Genomic DNA, 27,376 nt, shown 5'->3' on the forward strand with positions numbered 1-27,376 from the left:
AAATTAGACTTCTTAAGGTAGCCATTTGAGGAACTCCGGGAACTGATGGAAGAGACCAAAGTACAGAAAACAAGAAAATCCATAAAGGCATGTGAGCACTCCTTTTCACTCCGTTTTGAACAGTTTTGCACTGTGGAAGCAGGAGCAGGTAAAGTACGTGGGCAGAATCTAGTTGCAAGAAAGAATGGAAGACGTGCCAGAAAACCAATACGAGCAATCTTTTTTAACAAACAAGCTATATATGCCTTGTTGAATTTCAGCACAGATTTAAACTGAGCTGTGCATTTACATCAATGACTAAAATGTTCAGGACAGGTGGTTCTCCAGGACGGCAGTTGGGAACCTGTGGAATGCATTGTTCGGGAAATCTGATTACAAGTAGTCAATCAAGGCAATAAATAGAGGTGTGAAGGGCCATCCATCTCTGCTTGTGATCAGATCATTTGCTCAATGGATCAAAATTCAGCCCAATATCTTGGCCAACTGAAACACTTCAGCCAATAGTAGTACAGTGCCGAAACCAGAGAGCACTGGCATGCACGCATACCACCATACTGCAAACACCAATGTTAGCATTCAGTTTTACATACAACATACAAGTAGATAACTATCTTCGCCATTAGACACAACATGGACCATGTTCTTATCAAGTCTTCATATCAAGTCCTTATTCTGATTCTTACTAATTATGCAAGCATGATTTGCAGCAACCATTCATTATTAACTTCTAATACTTGTTGTTGTTTAGTTTTTATTGTCCCCCTTAGGGGAAACTAGTTTTGCTGCAAAAGGTAACAGACATGCAGACAATACATAATATATAATACAGACAATTCATAATACATAATACTAACGTTAGATTTAAATTTCATCAGATCCATTACCTTTTTAGGAGCATCATTTCCATTTGAAATTGCAATGAGGTGAGTGCTTTTGAACATTGATTTATGTTTTATTCAATTCATTATTGTACTGCTTTCTTCCTAAGTGCTTCAGGCGGGCCTATTTAAGATATATTTTTTTTAATAATCATAGACGTACTGGCAAAGAAACTCTTTGGCATCAGAGTTTATGGAAGTGACCCAAGCCTTTCTTCATCTTCTGCCTTCCCTAGTCCATGAATACGATCTATCTGAAGTTCAATACTGCAGTATTGTAATGTAATCGCCTATTGAACGGATGACGACGAGTCATGGTCAGTGGTAGGGCTGGTTAGTGTTCTGGTGTTATAATTATAGCTCAGTATGTCCTCGGAAAATTAGAATTGCAAGGTTGTGCCACCTTTTTAGCTTTGTGATCCGAGTCTAGAGCTTATGAATGAGCAATTGCTGCCACGAGTTGTAATGAAGCCATTGCCTCTGGATTAAAAGCAAAGCTGACAGTGTGTCACTCGGTCTAACCTTTAAATAAGAGATCGCATTCAGTTCTTTCTTGCCGACATTTCTATATTTTCAGGCGCGCAAGGGTGAAAACTGCTTCAGATCAGTGATAATCAATGCACAGCTTCATTCATTCTGCAGTGACATTTGCTTTATTATTCATCTTTAACTTCATTCACAGTAGTGGAAACTAAAGCATCAAAGCAGGTTAGGGTTCAAAGCAATGGCACTGAGAAGAGTATTTTCTCTCATGCACTTCCTGGCCCTGTAAAAACACACGGGATACATTTCGCTGAGAAATGACAAACCTCAATAATGTCGTGAAAGATCCATTTTCCTTGATATCAAAGCTGTTTTGGACTAAGGCAACAATTTTCACTTTTAATGGGAACATGTTCTAAACTATACAGTACCTTGTATTGGGGTGGTATCCTCAAGGGTACATTTATATGTATGTAACTTTCACCTAGAAACATGAATGTCGTATAACTTTAAAATTGATTTAAATTACATAACTGAACCTTAGGTATCACTGGTATAGCTTGAAGTTTAGTTTAGTTTAGTTTTAATAGTAAAGCTTTAAAGATACACTACATTCTTGGGTGGAAAAATAACAGGCTTTTAAGAGTTCATTGGATAATGACAGTACACAGAACCTTTCAAGCCCCTGGTAGTATGATTTCAAATGTTATAAACAAAAAAAGCACCTCATTAAAGACTCTTTTACCAGTAGGAGATTTAATAACTATATATCTCCAACTTAATTATGACTAACAGCTACTAACAGGACTTTTCTACCTGATCAGAACTCTGTTGGTGTGCATAATGAATGACGGAATGACTTTTTTTTGTACAAGAACATTTGTAAGCATGATGCAAACAACAGTGCCTTGGCTTTTCAGTGCAAAATTCTAAGTAAAGAGTTTTTCTTACATACATTTTTACAGACCACAGTACCTCTTGACTCTGCTAATTCTTGTTCTCATTAAAAAAGAAACTAACAAACACTAGGAAATTATTCAGCATTGGCACACAAACTGTTGCACTAAATTAGTGTGTATAAAATGGTACAAATTCTAACTAGACGCATATTTTCTGAGGTGCAAAGAGAACGTGCAAGCAGGAATGAAGTCGTCTTAGTGGTTGGGGAAGTCATCACTAACAAATATAGAAATACCAATTTTCAAGAAATCTGTAAAAAAAAAAAAAAAAAATCCTTATTCTTTCATTTGCAATCTGTTGTAAATTCTTTAAGCTGTAGCTAACTTATTAAAAAATGTATTACAAAAATGAGTTGACATGGACTTTAAAGGCTGAAGAACCATTAACATTTGATTTTTTTTCTAAGACTGTACATGCACCTTCCCAAAAAAAAGGATAGTAAAGGTACAGATGTGGCCATCGAAAATGCGCGTCAATGGATAAAGGATCCTGCGATTTCATTGGCAATCATGCGCAAGAAAGACGAGACCAGTAGGGGGCAGTCATGTTTCATTTGTATAAACACGGCTTGCTAGTAGATACAATAGTTCTGCCAGGACATATACTGTATACAGCATACATTCTTTTACCAACCAAACGGTGCTGTTTCTTGGGCATGATCTGCTTGTGCTTGGCCTGCGGATCTGTGAAACTCTCTCAGAACCGTTTTCAACAAGCAGCAGAGCACGTTAAGCGTTGTCGAATAGAATGTGTCGGTTAGATTTAAGAAAAAAAAATTACATATGGTTTACATAAAAAATATTACATTTCTCATCAAAACTAATGCTTAAGCCTAATTTAAACAGGTTTCTTATGACAAGATTCAGTTATACAAAGTAGATGTTCCCATAACATAAGATGTTCCCTTAATGATACCACCCCAGTAACAAGAAGGAAATAAAAAAATAAATAATAAAAAATGAAAAACCCACAGTTTGGGACCTTTTTTTTTTCCGGAGAGTGTTCATGTGGGGTCTGAAGTATCTTGACACATTCACCATGACCGAACACCATTGCACTTATTTGATGAAATGAACTCTTTGGGCTCCTTCGTGGATGGTTTCTCTTTTGCCATTGTTATGTGAGTGCACTTGTCTACTTTTCATCTTCATGTAATGTCTGAACTGTGGCTCAAGCAGTGGGCTGGTGGCTGTCTAGTCAGACGACCTTTGCTACAGCAGCTGGGCTAAATGACGTGTAACCCTTCGGGATGAGACATTTCACAGTGGAGAGGCTGAAACCACAAAGGGAGGATGAGCATCATCACGACTCTGTATTCAGTCAAGACTACTTTTCTGCTCTCTTTCCTAATATTGTTAAATTTGATTCCATTCATGCCTCCCTCCTCTCTCTGTGTCTGTCTCTCTCTGTGTCTGTCTCTCTCTCTTTCTCTCTCTCTCTCTAACTATCTGTCTGTCTCTCTTTCTCTCTCTCTCTCTCTCTCGCTCTCTCTCTGTCTCTCTCTGTCTCTCTCTTTCTCAGTATTGCTCTCATACTCCCACTCTCTCTGCTCTGTGGCTATGAAAATAGGGTATAATTTAACTGCAGGCCATTTCATTGTTCCCTTTAAGCTTCTTAGCTGTAAAATATTCATATTTTGGGGGCAGGAAACAAAAATCGTGACAGCACAAAGAGAGCACGCATGAGAGAGAAGCAGAGAACAGCAGCTGAGACGAAAGGAACAGAAATAAAAAGATGTAACAGATGTGCCAGGTTAAGCTACTGACATCAAACTTCCTTTCTATTTTTCCCCTCTCTATATCTCTCTCTAGCTCTCTAACTCCCTGTCTTTTCTGTGACTGACTCACATCGGTGTTTAGGTACGAACAATATGACCGAAGTATCATATAAAGGTGCCCGAAAGCCGTTTTGCGAAGTTATGCTGCTTATCGGATTGTTTAGACTTACTAACACCTTGGCTGCTAAATTCACAGCCGTGACATCCTGTTAAACCTGTGAAGTCTAGAAAAAATAGTTAACAAGAAAATATAAGAAAAAAGAAACTGGTGTGAATGTATACATTGAGTGTAACACAATGCCATTATCTGTATTTGGATTTAAACATGAAGGGGGTGTGGCCACTATGTATATGTGTATTTTTTTAATAGACTAAATATGTTTCTACCTGCCCACAAAAAAAATAAATAAATAAAAATAAAAAATTCCACCCCCAATTTTCTCACTAATTTACCGGTAGTCTTGTCCAATTCCCACCCACCTATCATATGACAGCTACCAACCAGGGAGGGCAAGGAATGTGAAGCCAGCTGATCAGGGACTGGTATACCACTCTTGGAAGAAAAGACGCCCGTGATTGGCTAGTGTTGCTGTGATTGATGAGGGAGAGAAAGTATGCCACTCCTCCCACCCAGACAGCATTGACAATTTTGCTAACTGTGGCATAGTCGGGATTCGAGCTCACGCTATCTTGATGATCGGGCGAATGCTTTTCTGTTGTGCCCCTTGGGAGCCCCAATATAAAACCAGCCTAATTTAAACCCGCCCTGACCAGTCAGTTACTAAAGATGAATGAAAGAACAGTGTAAATGCATCACTTTAAATGCACTGCTCACATTCACCTTAATGGACTTGGTCTTTCCTTGTCCTGCAAGCTTCATGTTTGACCGCTTACTGGCATGAAACTAAAATATCCTGCTTATAGAACTTTTAATTGCGTCCCATGGGTCCCCGGTCTCGATGCGTGCCTCTAGTCCCGACTAGATATCCTATAAACCTTTCTGGCAAGCTTTATTTAAAAAATGCCTGTTACATACAGTTACAAGCTACATAAGATATTTACTTTTTTCCCAGAAGACAAAATAACAATTTTCAAAGATCATTCTGTTCAAAAGTTTACACCCCCCTGGGTGTGTTGCCTTCTTGAGCATCAGTGTAAATCTGCACCTTTGGTAATAGTTGTGTACGAGTCCCTCAGTTGTCCTCAGTGTGCAAAGATGGATCTCAAAATCATATAGCCGCTGTTGGAAAGGGGTCAAATATGCAGAAAATTCTGGAAAAGTGAAGAATGTGCAGGACCTGGAGGATTTTTCTGAAGAACAGTGTGGAGTTTAACTGATCAGGACAAACAAGGGACTCACGAATAACTATCACAAAATATAAACACTGTCGTATTAAGAATCAAGTGTACGTAAACTTTTGAGCGGGTTCATTTGTGTAAATTCAGTTATTATTCTGTCCTGTGGATATATGCAAACATCTGTAATGTGAAATAGCTTATTCAAGGCAGTACTAAATTAAAAAAAACTGCTACTTTTTTTTTTTTTAATTATTAACATCTTGTAGCTTCTGCAAGGGGTATGCAAATTTATCAGCACAACTGTATGTAACAGACGTGCAATAAGTTGGTATGTATTATAAAAGTGAAATGAGTATCCCAATGCTCTTTTAATACTCCCATAAAAGACTATAATAATATAATGTAGTTAAATATCAATATTATATCTTCATATTGTTTCTTGTCACCTGGTTCTGGTTTGTGTTGTTAGAACTGGAAAACTTTTGAAACTTATACCACACCCAGTCATAATGGTTTTACGGATGAAAGGAAGAGTTTGGGATGTGTGTCTTGTCCCACTTGATCCCTGGTGTCTGGAGACCTCTGAGTGAAGCCCTCCTGTAGGGAGGAAATTGCCTGTGATAAATGGAGGAAGCAGTGCATAACAACCTGCAAATAATCGGAAATGAAAGCTGCTATGAGCATGTCAGCATCTTATACTGAAACTATGACTCTATGACTGTCCTTAAATAGCTACAGACAACGATTTAAAGTTGTCTATTCTTAAATTAAAGCATTCACTAAACATGTACCTTGTTCTTCTTCTGGTTTGAGAAGGAAAAATAATGGTAAAGCTGTCCACTGAAGTGTGTGCCCTTTTCTATCATTCTTTTCTCATGATTTATTGAGAAATCCCACAAAATGAAGAGGAAGCGCCGACTCAGTCATGAAGAAAGCCAAATACAACAGCATCATGAATTCTAATGAGTTTATTAATGCAATTGAGTCTCCGCTGCTCTTTTAAACTGCTGGCATTCGTGGCAGGCATTTGCTGAAGCCAGTCACAACACTTCCTGATTTAATTACTTGATGCTTCTCCTCGAATACCTTAATGTCCCAGAGATCAGAGCGTAAAATATCAGAAACGCTTGTTTGATGGCAAACCAAAGTGCTACGTTAAATATTAAGCAAAGTATTTCAATTAAAACAAAAGATAAATCTGTCAAAATACTCGGGTGTAATGGTGGTGCGGAGGGTAAACGTCATCTCCTCATGGCTTCAGGATCCTGGGTTTGTTCCTGAGCTCAGGTTACTGTCTATGTGGAGTTTCTCATGTTCTCCGATGTAGGTTTAGGTTGATTGTCTATGTTAAATTGCCCCTGAGTGCATGGTGCCCTGCGATGGACTAGCATCCCATCTTACACCCGGTGTTCCCGGGATAGGCTCCGGAGCCGTTGCGACCCTGACCCTGTTAAAGCAGCCACTGAAAAGTCACTCAAAAAATACCATGGAATTCCATATTGTGGCAGCATTAAATACAAAAATATGACCCTATTAATTCAGTTAAAGTCATGGGAGACATGGATCTGAGGCAGCATCTTAACTGGAGGCATTGCTTATCTCGAGGACTGAATATTTTATGGATGAAAGTATGAGTTCCTCTTATATAAAGTGAGCTGTGAGTGTAGCAAATGGCTACTCGTTTAACTTATCTTTCAAACCGTGGGCACATTTTCTTATCAGGAGTGCTCATCAAATTTACAAGAGTGGCACTATTTTATACATCTGACAACTTAAAACAAAAAGTTAACAGTGTGATACATAGCCTATATCCTTTGCACACATTACTATTCCATGACCTCAATTTAGTATTTCGTAGCCACATTAAGTTGTGCATACAAATAACTGTTGGTGCATGATGTAGTTTGTATTTTCTATTGCGTTAAATGCGAGTGTTTAAATACTACTGAAAAAAGTCACCGACTCTGTGGATTGTGTGCCTGTTCTACCTAAATGTACATACATTGCACACCTTCACTTTACAAAGCTGCATCAGTCACTTTTTATTATGGAGCTTGTTTTTGCTGCCAATATTGCTGTTATACTTATTGCTGCTACGCTACAAAATAGTTTACAGTTTACTGCCCATGTTCTATGTATTTATTGTCCTATGTGTCTATTGATCTGTTCTGTGTATTTATTGTCCTGCACTCGTCTCACACTGTTGTGTATTTGCACTATATATATATAATATAATATAGTCTTGTGTATATTGTCCTGGGTTGCACCATGGTCTTGGAGAAACGGTATACAAGATATATAGAGGAATGAGTACAAAAACCCATTTGGCTAGACTTGTATCAACTTGCCGAGTTATAAAATAATCACAGCAGGCTAGGTTGCTCTGATTCAAATACACTGTTCAATCAAAGGCATCATTTTGTAAATCATAGGATTTAATAAATGCTATGAAGGACGGAGCTCGTCCTTTCCCCATACATTTAAGCACGTTTCTGGGATTGCTTGCTTGCTTGCTTGCTTGCTTAAGCCAAAGCCATGGTTTCATAATACCTTGTGAGTCACATGTCCCATTCTCCCTTAACTAAACCAAGGTCTAAATTGCATTATGTCTACTTGAGGAGAGGTTTTGGCGCTCTTCTTGCTGACTGCTGCTTCTGCTGTATGAATCATAGTTTAGAGTAGGGTGTGTTCGTTCGCTTTCTCTGTAGCCCTGCATATAAACCCTTAGCACAATTGATATACTAATTGGAGAAGCGAGTGCGTGGGAGGCCTGGGTAGAAAGCAGCCAGAGGAAAAGTGTTCGAGAAACGCTGTTCATCTTGAACGCAGCCTCACATAAACCCACCACTGTGATAAACAACTTCTGACTGCTTCTGCCACTGAGCTTAGCAGTTAATACATCTTAGCAGCAGCAGGTGTCTGAATGTAGAGCCATGCTGCGGTGGTGCTGGTGTCCTCTTTCACAAATATGTTTGGTAAACATGGAGGGATTTTGATTAATGGACAAGTGCAAGGGCTCAGACAATTGGTGTTTAGTGTTTTAGCCAGGTTTTCTGTTTAACATCCTTTGATAGAAGGTAGTATTCATGGAAGAAAATATCCAAAACCATAGAGCAGACATTTTGAAATAAATACACTCTCTCTCTCTCTCTCTCTCTCTCTCTCTCTCTCTCTCTCTCTCTCTCTCTCTCTCTCTCTCTCTCTCTTTCTCTTTAGTTTTTTGGCTGGTATAGAATATAGTTATCCTTAAAAACCTATTAAAGCTCCCCACACATGCATTTTATCCAGCCAATGGAACAATGGAGGTCTTTTTGATGTCTATCTTGTATTACAGTCCTGTTGAATTCTCAATTCTGATCAGTCAGAAGGTGTGATAGCATGGCTCTGACAGTAGTTCCAGCTGTAATTCACCCATTACACTGGTTTATGTTAATTTACTCCTTCTAATATATTGGATTTTTTTTGATAGATGCGTCACATAAATTGGTAAAAATGTACGCAATTGTTGATATGGTGAACTTTTCTGTGAGGAGACATTTATTTAACTTTGTTGGAAGGAGACTCCAAATTCAGCGCCTTGTAACAATCAGAGGTAAACCAATAATTATGACGAAGTTTTCCGACATGGGAAATTCTTCAGTTTGGCTTTGTGGATTCTCTGTAACATGACAAGTTGCGTTTTTTGGGTTTGGTGTCGTTTTTTGACTTATCATCACAAGAGAACACAAAAGGCTGGTGAGGAAATGACTACTGTTACAAATGACATAAATTATATCAGGAACTAACTTGTTTCATGGATGTTCCACAGCACTGTATGTAACTATAAATTAGATTAAAAAGTACAGTAGGTCATTTTTTAAATATTATTTCAAGAGTTACATATTGAGTACAGGCCAAGGTCAATAACTAATATGTGGGGCTACTAAATGGTGCAACAGAAAAAGACCTGGGAGTTCAAGAGAGCAAAATTGGTTGTTTTCTCTGGGTGTGAGGAGCAATACTCTCTCACCCCTGTCAGTGACAGCAACACTAACCAATCATTGGTGTCTGTAAACTCATGTATGCAGAAGAGGGCAGATAGCACTTTCCTCGGAGTGCTCAGCTTCCCTGTGACGCAGCATGAGTAACAGGTCGAAACATTTGGTGGCTGGCCTCACGTGTCTCAGATGAAGCATGTTCTTGCCTTTAATCTACTTAGTTGTTAGATGTCGTGTGATAGGTGGGAATATCAGGAATATAATCAGGAAGAAAAGGGGTTAAAAAAATTTAGACTAGGTCAGTTGTTTTTGTTTTGACAGCTTTAACAGCTGCAGGTATTATAGCATAAACTTCTTACTATGAACAAGATCTGAATTATTTCTTAACACAGGATATAACTAATTTTTACTGCTGGGGAAAAGGGGGAGAAATAATCATTGTTTTTGTTGTTTTTTTTTTTTTTTGGTTCTTCTAAATGTTTTCCTTTTCTACTTGAAATCCTTCTTTGAAACAAGACATTCAACACAGTTTTATTAACTTAATTAGCGTGGGCTAAACCAAAGAACACCAAAGTCTTTATATAAGTACTTATTTACCAATGTATTTATTAACCAATAACAGTTTTGAATTAAAAATCTTTCGGTCAGTCAGGGAATCATGGTGTAGCAAAGTAGTGTAATTCTTGAGATTAGTCTGTGCAGACTCGCTTTGTTTAAATCTGGTTTACATAAATATGCAAATGGCTCGGTTTTTCTTCTGGCTGTTTTCCGCACCGCTTCTTTCTCTTCGGTCAGTGCTACAACATGCACTTCTTTTAAAAGAAAATAAGTCCTGCTTTGATTATGAGCAGAGGAGAGAGCTGATCGATAAAGCACAGAGAACCCCAGAGGACAGAACTGACAGGATCTCAACACAATCATGTGGCCATGACAAGCGCACATTGCTCCATTCTCCTCTGAGATTTAAACACAAACAAGGCTTGCCAAAGGAGATGCTCCTGCTCGCTAAACACGCATATATGTGATGTGGAATGTGTGTGTGACTCATTGGGTGTGTTGTGTCGAGTTGAATCTGTCACATGTGCTCCGCACGTGTTTATTATTTCTACACACTTACCATCACGAGAAACGAGAAACCAGTCAGACATACTATCAAAGAGCATTCCAAGACCTCTATAGTGCCTTGCATAAATATTAAAGATTTTTATAATATAATGTGATATGATATAATGTAATGTAATATAATGTAATATGATGTGACATATGTAAAAATATATTAAATGTTTTCTGTATGAAACTGTCATCTTTAGCACTAGATATGTGCATTAAGCCTACAAGCATTAATTTAACATTAACAGTATAAATGAATAAAAATACGATAAATAGAGATGATGAAAAGGTTGCGCGTAGGTCACTGGCAGTAACGCACTTGTTTTTGTGTTGTTGTAGCTGCAGTCATTACTACTGAGAAATGTTTTAATGTGTCTCTCAATATAGTATGCTTTTTCTATAGTGCTAGCACTTGAGATGGAGATTCGTTTAGTTTTACTATGTTGTGAACCTAAAGAGATAAGGTCATCATGTTTGCTCATACGTGTCGGTGTGTGGGTTCACTCTTTAGAGAGTGGGTGCGGAGGTGCGGTCGGTGGTGGTGCAGGAGAGAAGGCTGCACATCGGTGTCCATAATGGCCTGTGCTGGGTGGATGGACCTCAGGTGATGGTGCTAGAGCACATGTCTGGGGGAAGCGGTGGCCTCAAACAGAGTTCTACAGAGACACACAGGTGGGTCAATTTTCCAGATAAAATTCTGAAATTAATTTCCCCATAAAACATGTCTGTTAATATCGTGTAATTCAGAACTGTTAGACTGGTAGTATAATCCCAACTGTATAGGTTTTGGAAGGGTTTTCAATATTCTAAAAAATCATGGAGGGACCTTCATAGACAAATGTTTCAAAGAGGAATGCCATTACTTTTTTCCCCTCCAATGTTCTCCCATATTAGTTATCAAGTTTGTACATGCTAGCTACGTGAGACCTATCGTATGGCAGCTACCATTTCTTTTGAGTAAGAACTAACAAAAATATGTGAAGCCATCCACCAGAGCTTCTTCCAAGGGACCAAGTCCAGACTTCCCACCAGTAGAAGATGACCAGTTACCAACTCTTTTGAGTGTTGTATAGAACTTTTTTCTTTCTTACATTCTTGAACAAAACACTACTGCATCTGAAATTTTCATTGTCAAATATAAATACTGACCTGACCTCACTCAGTTCTCTGAACTTATCACTATTCCTAAGGTCTTACGTCTTCTGGTATTCCTCTTTACAGTAGATTTATACTAGTTGACTTCTTATCACAGCAGAATCCTTAAACCCACTAATGTATGTCACCTTTTTTTCCCCCTCCACTCCCATCATGCTCTACCCTCCCTGCACCTGAGTTACCTTTGCCTCAATCTTTTCATTCATCACACCTTCTAATTGATAGCAGATATGAATTCTTCTGTGTGAGCTAGAAATAATGTATGGCACAAACCTAATCTGATTTCAGAAATGCATTTTCAGACGTGTTCACTTTGGCCATATGAGGATCCCCTCTGCGGCCACTTTTGCTTTAAGCTTTGCTTCATTAGCTCGTGCTGGATGTCAGCCCAGCAGAAATGCCACGAGGTGAAAAAGTCAAGAACAGAGTGCCGAACTTTCATACAGCTCGTGTACACCAACATGCCTGGAAACAGGGCTATATTTAAATCCTGATGAGCATGAGGAGAAGACGAACAGTAGAGAGAGAGTGAACTGACATCTCCCTTATGTTGTCTCTCACGACTTCCTTTCAGCTCTTCGCCTCTGACGTGCAAGATCTCGAAGTTCACACCAGAATGTGTTGCAGCTACGTGCTAAAGGGAGACCAACCGCAGCTTCCTGTCATTTACGGCTAGTTTAGGGTGCAGGAGTCTGGCATGGAGGAGCCGACGCAGTTCTCGGGGTGTCGAACAGAGAATGTGATTAATTAACAATACGTTTACAGCTCGACACTGCCACCATCTTGATGACTGGGTGTGTATGTGTGAGAGAGAGCATGAAAGAAAGGTGAAAGCAGACTGCTGGGATCAAATTAGCCATGCCAGTCTGTCGTGCATGACGAAAACATGACAGGTGTTTTGGGGGAATTAATAGATTTCCACACTGCAGATGTATAGTAGCACTAATTGTGCCAAACTTTAATATGGCAGTCTTCTAATTGTTTTTCCTCATTATCTTTCTTCTAGCACATCTGTGCCCATTCATGTACCCAGTTTGGAAACCAGTAGGTTGTTTGTATGGTCTATTGCAGAGCCCTGGCAGATTGAAACGGTGTTCATTTTGAGTATTTCAAATCCTTCTGCTTGTTTTTTTTTTTTTTCTTTCTCTTTTTCCCCTTTCCCTAGAGGGACTGTAACATAGCCCTCCAAATAAAAGAAAAAGCTCAATCAATTTCTATGTCTGAGTGTGTAGATGTCCAGCTTTGGATTGCACAAATGCAAAAAAAATAAATTCCCTTAACCTCACGACACTTTCCAGGGAGCTCCAAGACCCACTTTAATATATTTACTTACGCTAATTAAATGTATATTAAATTTTGACTCCTTAAGACCCCTGAGATCTACTGTATGCCTCTCTTTAGAAATTTATTCCACTAAAGTCACACACACACACACACACACACACACACACACACACACACACACACACACAAATACAAATTATTCTCTCACTGTAATGTATTTCCCCTGATGTGCTACTATATTTAAATAATGCAATGCCTATACCCAGCCGTAACCTCAGAAGCTTAAAACAAATCTGTTGGCTGTTTTAGGTTTTCTTTTTCAATAAAAACAGCACCAAAATAAGCTATTTTCCTAGTGGGGAATCAGCCCAGGTCAAAACCGTGACATATTCTTATCATTACTGGGACTCCATAAAGAGATGAGGAGGGGATATTTTTTTTTTTTTTTTTTTTTTTTTTTTTTTTATAACATGTATATTTACCTCATTTGATTGCTGTTTCCTATCCAAAGGGACTTAATTGGCACAGGAAACAACTGAGGCTAGGTTTTAACTCATGACCTTTTAATCAGTAGGCAACAGCCCAATTCCTTACCCATCGAGTCACCACTGCCCTATTTTATTCCCCTAATAATTATATGCACAGTGATACCACTACACAAGCTTACCGGCTTACACATGTAGTTATTTCAGCACACTTCCTGCTTATTCATGAGTCAATTATTTCCCTCATTAGTGCCAAGTGGTTGTTTAAGGGTGGGATCCTAGCCCCGTACACAACTGTAATCTCTCATCGCTCTTTCCACGCTGGGCTCGATTGGCCACTAATGAGTTTGGTTCTCTCTGCAGCTATTTAATTTGTTAAAGCCATGTTTAGTGTACATGCTTTAACAGGATAGATTAGCAAAAATAGTGTCTTTATAAACTACAGCTGAATTAAAAAAAAAAAAAAAAACATTTTAAATAGTAAGTTAGTTGCACTCCTACATTGCTTTACATTGCTACTTTACTTAAAAAAACAAAAAACAAAAAAAAACAAAAACAACTAATCTCTCATGTATTGTGCATTTAGAAAGTATTCAGCTTCCAAATGGTACAGCAGTAATACGTTTTTGAAATCGTCTGTAGATGACCAGGGAGTCCAACAGCAAATTTATCCGTGCTGTCTTTATTGAAGTGTTACTATGTCGTCTGCCAATTAGAGCGACACATCTGTGGGCCTTGTGATATAGCACGAACAGTAGTAGTTCAAAAAGGTGCAGTGGCTGGCTTTACATGTCTCTGAGGACACATGTGCTAGCCTTTAACCTTCCTGGTTGGTAGTTGTCGTGGGAGGGAAGAGTTAGTAGGTGGGTGGGAATTTGAAATTAACTAAATTGTGAGAAAATGGGCTTTAAAAAAACCTTAAGTCATGACTTTAGTATTATAAGTTTTTTAATGTTGATGTCCTTTAGAGCTTTCTGATTAAAGTTTACATGTGATAAGTTCAGTTGATCAGATTTGATTTGGAAGCCACACCTCTGCTTATATAAAGTGTCCAAGGTAATTGTTTACAGACTTCTGATCAAGGATTGTAACGAGGAAAAGATCTGAGGAAAAGGTAGCAAAGCATTTCTACAGGTTTGAAGATTTTTCGTTGAGCTTACTGTCCAACCAAACTGAACAAACCAACAGAGGTAGAAAAGCCAAACAAGCTATTTCTTAGTAAAAGGCACATTATGTTCTCTTGGAGGTTGTCAGAAAAACACAGAAATTATTCTCAGACCATGAAAAAAAAAAAAAAGATTTTATTGTGTGATGCAACCAAGAACTCGGTTAGCCTAAATGCCAGGTTTTATACGTATGAGGAAATATCCAGGTATGGCTCATCACCTGGTGAGTTTCATCCCTATGTTGAGCTTGATCTCAGGGAGAATCTAGATACTGCATATCACCTGTGCCTTGAAGAAAATCTGTGAAAGACAATGACCCGAAACATGAAGGCATGAGACAAGTCTGTAAATGTACATGTGTCCCACAGGCTGCCCGTCCATTGAGTTTTGACTAATCTGGTTTTCTGTTCTGTTCTTTAAAAGCGTTTTACTGTTATATAGTACAAATAAATGTGCCATACCCTTCAGCCATGAGGGGAAATTGTGGAAAAATATGTTAATTTTTGGAGAGAAAACAAAACAAAAAAAAAAACAGAAAACATTTAAATAAGTAGTACTGTTTGAAGCACGAGGGTGTGGCGGCAGTACAAACTGCTTACTGTGATATAACAGACATGAATGAATCAGGACTCTGAGCATCTGCTGTGAGTCACCACAGTAAATAGATCTCTTTAATCGTGGTAGACACACACAGTTTGAGTTTTGCTGGCTGATAATGCATGTGCTGAGCATTCATGGCCATCTCTCTCTCTCTCCCCCAGCTCCGTCCTGATGCTACATGGTAACGTGGAGCTGAGAATGATAAGGCACCCAGCCTTCAGTTTGCTCTTCCAGCTGGAGTACGCCTTCTCCGTTCCCCTTGCCAGAGATGGGAAGGTAACACGCGTTTATCCAAGTGTTAAATCAGGTTGGCTCTGTTTCTATAGCACGTTTCACAGTCAAAATAGTCTCAAAGCAGCACTACAAAGGAGAAAAGAGTAAAAGGAATGCATAAATAGCACAGCATAACAATGGTTGAACCAAAATAAAATCTGATAGACAACGAGTGATGCAAATAAAAACTTGAAAAACAGAACAAAAAGAATAAATATAGAAAGATAAAAGAGTAAAAGTAAATGGGGGGGGGGGGGGGGGGGGGAGAGTAGAACAGATGGTACAGTATTGTAGTTATTTATACTATTGCACCTGGTTATAAGCTTTCATGTAGCCTTGTGAGTTTGTGTTGATTCCATAAAAGTGAAGTAAAAGCCATACCACCAGCTATGCTTTATTGAATGCGCTACTGAAATACAAAAAGTGTGATTTTTGGGTGGGTTTTTTTTTTTTTTTTGTTGTTGTTGTTGTTGTTTGGCTGACACTGATTATATATAGATTGGTGTTTGGGTCCAACTTGTTAACACTGAGGTACAATATCCAGGCTAGATTACGCACTGAAGCAAGGGTGAGTCATGGGCATAAACAGGTTTTGGGAAGTACAAATCTTGAGGGTATCTATGCGGAATCATACACCACAGCAGAAGGTGTAGAAAGCTCCGGAAAGAAACAGAGCATCAGGATGAATCTGGCAGTGGTTTAAAAGACTGTATATTGTGATCAGACTGAAAGTAGGGATCTCAGTTGTCAAGTTTTTCAGAAACTTCAGTGTGTGCATTCCCATAAATCTGCAGCTAGAGCAACATTTCATCCTGTCACACCTGTTTAAAAGCAGGCTTAGGTCCCTTTACGCTATACTATAAAGTATGAGTTCAGTATGTTTAAGATGAAGGAACACACTGTATGAAATACATGGTGGCAGCTGTGTTATTGAATCAAAGCCCCATAGGGAGAGGTGTAGGAATGTGCTGCTTGTTACACACACACACACACACACACACACACACACACACACACACACACACACACACACACACACACACACACACACACCTATACAGGTGAGAAAGGGGATCTAAAAGATGTCTCAACTACGCTTTTTTTTATTTACTCTTTTTATTTTATGTCTCTCCTCCTTTCACTCTGCTTTACTCAATTTCTGCTGTTTCAGTCTGTCTCCCTCTGTCTGTCTCCTTCTCTCTGGTGTATTAGTGTGTCTGTCCCAGAGGAAATTAAACCACCATCCCTGGCAAGAGAGCTTCAGTAAATACACACATTGTAAAGAAAGAGGGAGAAAGAAAGAGACGAACAGAGGGGGCAGACTATGGGATTGCAGATAGCAGGTCTGTAGTGATCCCAGCAGGTTCCCACTGCTCTTCTTAGCTCTCAGTTGTGCTCCTGCATGGATCCTCTCTGGATTAGTGCTTCCATAATAAAACCCACACAATCACAGCACTGTGCTTCAGCAGGTTAATCTACAGGGAGTCCTCATTATAGACTGATGCCACGTACATGGTCCAGAAGAATGTTGAGCCAAGAACTGTTTTATTCCATCGTTTATCAACAATGAACAAATTTCACTTGATACTGATTCATTCAGAATTGAAACCTACACATACTGTTGAGTAGCTGTTTGGGAAACTCTGACAATTTTCAGAATATCCTGATTTTTGTTTTTATTCTCAGACACCGTATGTCCATCTGTTTCACCCGAAAGGTCACATTAACACTAATGGTATACCCCTACCATAGACGGTGTCTGCAAAACAAAAAGCTCTGCTGTTAATGTTTTCTCATGAGTCAGCGTGTTGGACTGCTTGCAAGGACATTTTGGCATCCGATAGAAAACACACTGATATTTGTTGCTGGTTTAGTGTATATGTATTGTCGTGTCATTTGTTCCCACGGAGAAATGTTTAGCCCAGGACATTGAGTTTAGAGCATTCGTTCATCTCCAGTAACCGCTTTATCCTGTCTGGGACATGGTGGATCCAGAGCTTCTCTTGGGAACACTCGGAATACACCCTTGATGGGACACCAGAACATCACAGACCATAATGAACATTAACAACTCACTTATTTATACCTATGGGCAATTTAGCATAGCTGGCATGTTTGTGGGAGGTGGGTGGAGACTGGAGAACCCAGAGGAAAAATACATAGACATGGGGAGAGTAAACAGAGAAACTCCACACAGTCAATAACACAAGTTTAGGTTCAAACTACGGACCCTAGAGCTGTAAGAAAGTTTGAAGCAATATTTTGCTAACACATGTACTATACTATCCTATAGTGCTTCATTTTAGCATGTTCTTTCATAGCTAGTGTTCAACTTCCAAGGGTTCACTGTTGGCTGTCCTTATAGATTTCTCCACCATCTTGTGCCATGCAGACTTGAATTCCTGAAGTCCTGCCCCATACCATATCCTACAATTATACTCCTGTTGCATTATGAATGCTCACATCAGGGTGCTTTCTGTCAAACTTTTCGACTCTGGCATCCTCTTTTTAAAGCACATTGGAGCAGTTTAATAACAGAATCTTTGAAGACAGCAATAGGTCACAATATTGCCTGGATTGCCAAGATATCAACAGCCCACAGGCGACAGAACATCTGATATCGTTTGTACACTTTTCCGGCTACAAGTTTCAGAATTTTGAAGGGTGCAATTCTGAATACTGTGACACGTTGAATGCTTAGTGGTGAGTAAACGAGATAATTAATCTCGCATGTTTGCTGATCGGAAAAGGTTTGCGGTTGGATATGTGCCCTGTCCATCAAAATTCTGTGAACATTGGCGGTTCTTGGGGATTTTAATTCTATCTATCTACATAAACATTGTTCCTAATTGAACAAATAGCTATTTTTAAAGCTGCGGTACTGAACTTTTGCCTCTCTATCGCCATCTCTGTTTGAAACACAAAACTGCAAGTTACTTGCGGTGTTATCTTTTTTACGTGGGTTGTGTTTTTGCACTGCTCCTCTGTGCGGATATATTTGATGGTTTGAGGTATTCGTATGGGTTGTATATTAGCTCCAGTACTTGACAACAGAGGTGGTTGAATTTGCTATCAAGCTATAGAATTTGATATCCCTTCTGCTTTTGAATACTGCCCAAGTATAGTTTTGGACACCCTGACAGACTAATCGTCATGTACTGATCAGCACCTAATAATTGCTGCTTAATAACCAATAAATAACTTTAATTATTACGATTCTATGAATCTTGGAATTTTTTTAGTAAATAAGAATAAACTTCATTTCCTTACTTTAGCAAAGAATGAATGGAAATGTAATTTAACAGTGTGAGATAAATGATCAATAAATCAATGGTAGTGGACTCAAAGTTGTTGGACCTATTGTATGACTGTAGCAGGACACTGCACTCACATACAACCTGAGACCAGGTACACAACAGGCCAAGAATACAAACACACACCCTACTGCAACCTGACAGCACACACACAAACACACTCCCACACATGCCCCACTAGAGCCTCATTACAAACCTTTTGCAGTCCAATCTGACACATACCCTCCCTACCACACAAAAGAAAGAGATGTACATTGTATAAAGCAACATGTCCCCTAAGAGCTTGTTTTCTTTCGCCACATGGCGCAGACTGATTTATGAACGCACGTCACCTCAGTTAAGTCATGGAAGAGCTTCAGTCAATTATGTGCGTAGGTGAAATTTCACTGCAGTGTGCCGGCAGCATGGACGCTGTTAGCATGGCGGCACTTCCATTTTCCACTGGCTCAGGTCACAGGAGTCTCCAATTAAAGGGAGAAAACAAGCCGGCGTTCAGCTAATAGCTAACCGCATGCTCCATATAGCAATTTGCTCCAGCATTGATGAGAAGGGAAACCTGTACACAATGTTTCCTACATGTTTAAATTGATTCCCACCATACACTCTACACCGTTTGTCATCGTGTGTTATATTGTGTATATGAAATGTTCAGAATCCATAATTTTTCTCTCACTACTCTGCTCTCAAATGAGACTTTCAGAACTATTTTAAAAAAAGGCATGTGTAAATGTTTTATGAAGGGAGGGAAAGGACGTGGGAGAGAGACAAATTGCGTGGGATTCTGTATTTTTAGCTCGTGTTAAAGGATGATATCGTGGACGTCACTGTGCTGACGAATATAGCAGGAATAACTGCAGCACAGAGACAGCAAGCTTCTCACTGCTCTGAGTTTAGAATCCAACTGTCTGATTGGTTAAAAATGTGTTCAAGCAAAAAGCTCTGTGAAAAAGCTTTAAAGTGCCGGACTTTTAATTACATCAGCTGTCAACTCGTCATAGCGCTCGGATTTCTGAGCATCGCTCTCCTAGTAACAAGTTCAAATGAAAAACATGGGGATGATGGTTTAAAGTACCATGAAAATATGGCATTAATTTATATTAGTTCATTTATTTGAAGAATTAATGGAAGGATCTTTGTTACATGGAAATAACCATATTGCAATGTATCAGGATTATTTAGAGTGAACATTTACATTTATTCATTTAGCAGAGGCTTTTATCCAAAGCGACTTTCAAATGAGGAAATACAAGCAAAGGGATATATCAAGCGGATAACAATACAAGTAGTGCTACTGTACAAGATTTTTTTTATTGATTTCTAGAGAAGCAAAGTGCACAGAGTAGAGATGTAAGAGCCAGAGTTGTTGTGGTTTTTTAATTATTTATTTAATTTTTTTAAAGGATAATGCGGGGTTGGCTTCTTAGGGGTTAGTTACTTACTCACGGAAGAGGTGGGTCTTTAGCTGTTTTTTGAAGATAGTGACAGATTGAAGAGTGACAGAGTCACGCTGAGTAGACACTACTAAGTGTCGGTCATTAACCAATCGCAGATTACGTGAGGGAACGTAAGCTTTCAGTGTTGAGGTAGGGGGGTGCTGATCCAGACAAGGTCTTATACGTGAGCAGCAAGGCCTTGAATTTGATATGGCGGCTACAGGAAGCCAGTGGAAGCAGATGAAGAGGGGTGTGACATGGGTCCTTTTGGGCCGGTTGAACATCTGTCTGTCCCTAACCCTAACCCATTTCAAGCAAATATGCAGTGTTAAGGGAAAAAAAAAAAAAAAAAAAAAATATATATATATATATATATATATATATATATATATATATATATATATATATATATATATATATATATATATATATATATATATATATGTATGTTTTTTTTTTTTTTTTTTTTTTAAGCACAGATGGGGTAATGACAAACATAAACCTACTGCTAAATGAGCAGACTTCTTATTGGTGTAGGGACTGCATAACAAAATGTATGATTGGTCAAGAGATTGAAATCCACATTTTTCTTTTACTGCTTAAGTGTGAAGCTATGATTGGATATCACGTTTGCCTCACACCTCCAGGGTTTAGGGTTTCACTCCTGCCTCTGGCCAGTATGCGCAGAGTTTGCTTGCTCTCCCTGTGCTTCAGGGGTTTCCTCTGGGTACTCCGGTTTCCTCCCCCAGTCCAAAAAACCTGCGTTAAAGGCTGATTGGCATATCCAAATTGTCCATAGTGTGTGATTGTGCCCTCTGATGCGTTGGTACCCTGTCTAGGGTGTCCCCTGCCTCTTGCCCCGGAATAGTCTCCAGGCTCCCTGCAACCCTGTATAGGATAAATGGTACAGCAAATGGATGGATTTTTTTTTCCCTTGTTAAACCACTGATTTCTGGAACAATATGCAAATGAAAGACAGCCTTTACACTAAAAATGATTTTATATGCTTAAATTGTTAAGCAACATTGTAAGATGTGATCTTTTATGGCCATTTTGTATGAATAGTACAGTCATTAATGACATGGTTTATGATATACAGGATCATGTTGAAACTTCCAACACGTTTCTATGCTGGTGGTACCTTATCATCCCTCACAAATGTTTTAAGATCCTTTCCTGGTCCACATGTGGCCTTCTCTAAGTAAGGAAGCTTGTAATGTAATATGTCTTCGTTTCATACCTGTAATAAATCTTCCATTGAGTTGCTAGTCCACAGTGAAGTGGATCATCAAAGAGCTTTTAGCTGTGGCTGTTACTTGTTCTGATCAAAATGGATATAAATCATCTCCTGTTCCAGCTGCTGTTGCTGAACTGTGTTTTGAGTTAAAGGCAAAGCTTGTGAACACAAGGACAGTTCTTGTCATTAGGATTGGGGCTGTGAATTAAACAGCTTGCCAATAGACACACTAAATTCTGGGTATTAGAACTTCCCTTTGCTCTTAGAACAGCCTCAGTCCTTCATGGGATGGATTCCACAAGGTGTTCAAAACATTCCTTTGAGATTCTGACTCATCTTGCCATGAGTGCATTGCTGCCAATTTTTCAGCTGCACATTCATCCTGGGAATCTCCATATAATGATGTACTCTATTGGATTCAGATCTGGTGTCTGGGAAGGCTACGGAACCAGTTTGAGGAACTGGTTTGAGATGACTTTGTGACATGGTACATTATCATCCTGGAAGTTGATATTTGTAGAAGGTAAATTGTGGCCATGCATGTGGTCAAGAACAATACGCATGTACTGCAGGCTGTGGCATTCAAAGATCAATTGATATTAATGGGCCCAATTTGTGCCAAGAAAACATTCCCCACACCATTACACCACCTCCACCAGCCTGAACTGTTGACACAATCAATTTCTCAATTTCTTCCCAGGTTAAGAACCTTGGTATCATTCTGGACTCAGAATTATGCTTAACCAAGCAAATAAATTTGGTTGTTAAGAATAGTTTCATCAATTACGGATTATTTCTAAACTTAAAACATTTTTGTCTTTCCAAGATTTGGAGAAGGTTATTCATGCTTTTATTACTTCGCACTTAGATTATTGTAATTCATTATACTTGGATCTTCCTCAGTCATCTCTGGCTCATCTCCAGATGGTTCAGAATGCAGCTGCAAGGCTGTTGACCAGGGCAAAAAAATATGATCGTGTCACCCCAATTTTAGCATCGCTTGATTGGCTCCCGGTCCATTTTAGGGTTCAGTTTAAGATTCTGTTGTTTGCACCCTGTCCAGGGTGTACCCTGCCTTGTGCCCGATGCTCCCTGGGATAGGCTCCAGGTTTCCCCGTGACCTTGAAAGAAGGATAAGCGGTATAGAAGATGGATGGATGGATGGATGGATTCTGTTGTTTGTTTTTAAAACTCTTAATGATCAAGCTCCTTCCTATCTCAAAGATCTTCTTACACCACATTGCAGTGGTGGCTTAGCGGTTAAGGCTCTGGGTTACTCATCGGAATGTTGGGGGTTCAAGCCCCAGCACTGACAAGCTGCCACTGTTGGGCCCTTGAGCAAGGCCCTTAACCCTCTCTGCTCCAGGGGCACTGGCTGACCCTGCGCTCTGACCCCAGCTTCCTGACAGTCCAGGGTATGCGAAGAAAACAATTTCACTGTGCTCTACTGTATATGAGACCAATAAAGACTCATTATCATTGTTTATCAAACAGACTTCTAAGATCTTCTGATAGGTTTATTTTGCATGTCCCTCCTTCCCGGTTAAAAACAAAGGGGGATAGAGCTTTTTCAGTTGCTGCCAATTGTTTAGGGAATCGATTGCCACTGGACATCCGCCATGCACCTTCTATTACCACTTTTAAAAAAGAGGCTTAAAACATATTTCTTCTCCCAGGCGTTTTAATCTATTTTTTTTTTCTATTGTCTGTTATTATTTGGTTTTATTCTGTCTTCTTACTCTGTTCAGCACTTTAGTCAGCTTTGCTGTGTGAAACGTTCTATACAAATAAAATTTACTTACTTGCTTACACAAGGCAGGTTGGATCCATGGATTCATTTGGCTGTTGAGGCCAAATTCTGACCTTACCGTCTGAAGAAAATTGAGATTGATAGCAGAAATTGAGATTAATCAAACCAGGGTAATTTTTTTTCCCAAACTTTACCTGTCCATTTTGTGTGAACCTCTGCCCACTGAAGGCTCAGATTCCTGTTCTTGACCGACAGGAGCAAAACCCAAACTTGGTCTTTGGCTGTTGTATCCTGTCCACCACAGTGTTTGACGTTTCGTCTGTTCAGAGATGCTTTTCTGCTCACTACGGTTGCAAAGAGTGGTTGTTTGAGTTTTCGTGTCAGCTTGAACCATGCTGGTCATTTTCCTCTTGTCAACAAGGTGTTTCTACCTGTAGAACTGTCACACACTGGATGTTTTTTTTGTGCCAATCTTTGTCAACATTAGGAACTGTTGTAGGTGAAAATTCCAGGAGATCAGCAGTTTTTGTAACACTCAAGTCAGCTTCTCTTTCACCAACAACCATGCCATGGTCAAAGAAACTAAGATTACATTTTCCCATATTCTGATGTTTGAATTGAACATTAACGGAATGTGTTGACTTGTATTTGCATGATTTTGTGCATTGTGGTGCTGCCACATGATTAAATAATTGGACGAATGAGCCGGTGTAGAGGTGTTACTATTAAGGTGGTTAGTGAATGTGCTTGACCACAGTAGGATCAGATGGCTGGTTTATTTGGATGAGTATTTGTTTCGTTTGTACACGTTTCTTTTAACTCTCCAGCTCATCATATTAAGTTAGCACTGACCCAGAAAATCATATTTCCCTAATCTAGTAGGAACACTGAAACCAGTTTTAGAACAAGCTTGCTGACTGCCACTGGATGGAGCTGTGTAGCTCAGAAGTGAGAAATATAGAGTTTATTTTCACTTCTCTCTCTGTCTCTCTCGCTCTTTCTCTCCCTCCCATCCCTCTCACAGTTATGCCTAAGCTACTGTTTACTGTGTTTCACCACCATGCAATTATTCCTCTAATATGTTTTGAAAGATTTGCAGAATGGAGTATTGCAGAGCCAGTGACTAATTAGCAAATCACCAGATTGTGACGCCACACCTTTCTGAACATGTTCCCAACTGCTCCAAACTGAGTGGATTAAACACAGCCATTCTGAAATACTGCCCTTGGGATAAAACACAGTCATCCATTAAACTATTCGGAATTGCACAGATCAGGAGAACTATCAGCCTTTGTTTTTTCAATTTTGCAAAATAAGCACCATCAACAAAAAGAAAAGGAAAGTCCACCCACTAAGCTATGTTTTTATTATTATTATTATTATTCCTAACTACAGATGCTTGACAGATGGTTCTCTTATGGGTGGAAGCCTCACCACTTGTCCTTCGTCTGTGATTCAGTGAGAACTTTTTCTGTTGTATTCTTTTGAGCTAAGCCAGTAAACAACTGTAATATAGTGCCACAGAGCTGTTACATAAATTTCTCAAATCTGATTGCTCAGAACTTCTCGCAGAAGTTCTGGCTGAAATAAAAATGATGGGTTTCTATTAATGTATTAATCTATGAATAGAACTAGAATGTATTCTATTAACACTGATTCACAGTGACTTGCATTGTAGATGCCCCATGTTATTTAAGACTAATAATAAATGGATTAAAAAATATATATTTGTTATTAATGAAGAAAAACATATCATTGATTTGGTGAAGCTCTCTTTAAGGAGTTGTTTATGTAACATTTACTGAAGTTGAGGGAATGACTCTTTATAGCTGCTGTTAAACGCATGACGTGTCATTCATTGATAGAGTTAAAATTGCTAGTGGCAAATTGCTCTGCTATTAAAGGAATAAAATACTTTAGGACATGCATCACACTACACTGTTATGGATTATTTTCCTATAACAGCACACCACATTATGTTTTATTTCTTAGATAGTCCAGATTAGGGAAAATAAAAAGTCAACTTCCTGGCATCTTGCAGTGCAAAGTAATGTCTGACTGGTAATTATTCTCAGTTGAGAAAATACTGCTTTATTAACAGTGAAGGCTGAGTCAATAAAATCACCCTGGTCTCAGTGTTAATATTAATTTCCAAACTTACTAATTTACTTATTATTTTCACATTTCTATGATGTAAACCCCATGGAAAAAATATTTCCTTGTATTAATTTTTTGAGAAACTGCTCTTCATCTAATCTAGGATGTTTAGGATGGTGTAAGCAGCCAAATATATATATATATATATATATATATATATATATATATATATATATATATATATATATATATATATATATATGTGTGTGTGTGTGTGTGTGTGTGTGTGTGTGTGTGTATATATATATATATATATATATATATATATATATATATATATATTTATATATGTGTATATATATATATATATATATATATATATATATATATATGTGTGTGTGTGTGTGTATATATATATATATATATGTATGTATGTATGTATGTATGTATGTATGTATGTATGTATGTATGTGTGTGTGTATATCAAAAGATACACCCTTGAGGTACACCACAGCTTTCATTCAAATTTGCCAAGGGTTACAGCATTCAATTATTCCCAGTGAATCAGGGTCATTAAAGCCTTGACCAGTTTCTGTAATATGACCTGTTCAGAACCCAGAAATTAACATAATTCCGTTGTTGGGTAACTAGTTTCTTTTCGGACTCCGCATTTTCCAGTGATAGTCAATGTCATATTAATGAGAAATATAACAGAAGTGGAAGTAATGGACTCATTGGACCAGAATTCAGTGCAGCTAGAATGCAATGCAACTAACAATGCATTTTGGTGCTTAGTTAAGGCAGAGACTCGGCTCAGGTAGTTAGCAGTCCACAAGATGTCAAGCACAATGGCGTTGATGGGGGTATTGACATGAATTTTGAACAATTGGAACTTATCTGGTTGACAAAGGGTGTACAGAGTGACATTGTTGGAAACAAATAAAAATGTCAAAGACAGAACATGTCAACGAAAGAAGATTAAACTGAAAAAAAAAAAGTCAACTCAGAATTTCATTACAAAATAAACCCTGGACACCAATGAAGACCAAATACTTAAAAGATTAATATGCAAGTCATTCAGGGTGATTTTTTTTTTTTTTTTTTTTTAAAGTGGCACTTAAACAGTGACGGTGAACTTTAGCTGACTCCTCACATCTTAATAATGAGCCCTCAATGGTTGCCGGGTCAGAGGTTTAATAGAAAGTCGATAGTAGAGCATAATATCCTGGGGTTATTTCCATTAAAAATTGTAGAGCAATACTGCAATACTGCTGTGTTTCAATGTGCCAAGCATTTAAGACACCGGAGCTGTTCATCCTTCTTAGGTGCTACCTAATTTTGGTTGTTCTTGTGCATCTAATATCTAACACGAGCTGGTGCTGAAGATTGTTGTCATAGACTGTCTGCAGATGAATCCGGGATTTTCTTTAGAATGTTAACAAAATCAGTTGCAGCAGATATTTTTATAACCAAATTTTCTTTACATCTTTTATTTTGTAATATACCTAATGTTATATATGTGGTGGGGCGTAGTAGTTTAGGGGTATGGACATTTGCCTTGCACCTCTGGGGCTGGGGGCTCGAATCCTGTGTGCACAGAGCTTGCATATTCTCTATGTGCTTTGGGAGATTCCTCCGGGTACTCCGGTCAACCCCCCCGCCCCCCCGCCTGATCCCCCCCGGCCATCCAAAGACATGCGTTGTAGGCTGGTTGGCATTTCCAAATAATCTGTAGTGTGTGAATGGGGGTGTGATTTCTCGAGCCCCCATCCAGGGTGTCCCCCGCCTTGTGGCCCGAGTTTCCTGGGATAAGCTCTATGCTCCCTCTGTCCCTGTGTAGGATAAGCGGTATGGAAGATATATGGATGGATGGATGGATGGATGGATGGACGGATGTTATATATGGTTGCATCTAATGCATGGAACTATACTGTATGTGAGCTTTTCTGAAAGCCTCAACATTTTCTACTACATATTAGTTAATTAATTAGTTAACATTTAAAGATTTCATTCCAATTAGACTGAAAGATGGCCTTCTTACCTCTACATCTATAACCTAATCTGCTTATGAAAAACAACATGACTGCTAAGTTGTAAT

The 27,376-nt window shown here is 38.8% G+C and overlaps 1 protein-coding gene across 2 annotated transcripts in view; it reads left to right on the forward strand.

The window, feature by feature from the left end:
* nphp4 (nephronophthisis 4) overlaps positions 1 to 27,376 on the forward strand; it is a 210,204-nt gene that overhangs the window by 62,903 nt on the left and 119,925 nt on the right. For both annotated transcript variants that reach the window (XM_017468908.3, XM_017468909.3), the window contains exons 7-8: positions 10,996 to 11,156; positions 15,336 to 15,450. In XM_017468908.3, coding sequence (XP_017324397.1) covers positions 10,996 to 11,156; positions 15,336 to 15,450 — 276 coding nt within the window. The remainder of the gene's footprint in view (positions 1 to 10,995; positions 11,157 to 15,335; positions 15,451 to 27,376) is intronic.

This window comes from Ictalurus punctatus, chromosome 5 (assembly GCF_001660625.3).
Source record: "Ictalurus punctatus breed USDA103 chromosome 5, Coco_2.0, whole genome shotgun sequence".
Classification (NCBI taxonomy): domain Eukaryota; kingdom Metazoa; phylum Chordata; class Actinopteri; order Siluriformes; family Ictaluridae; genus Ictalurus; species Ictalurus punctatus.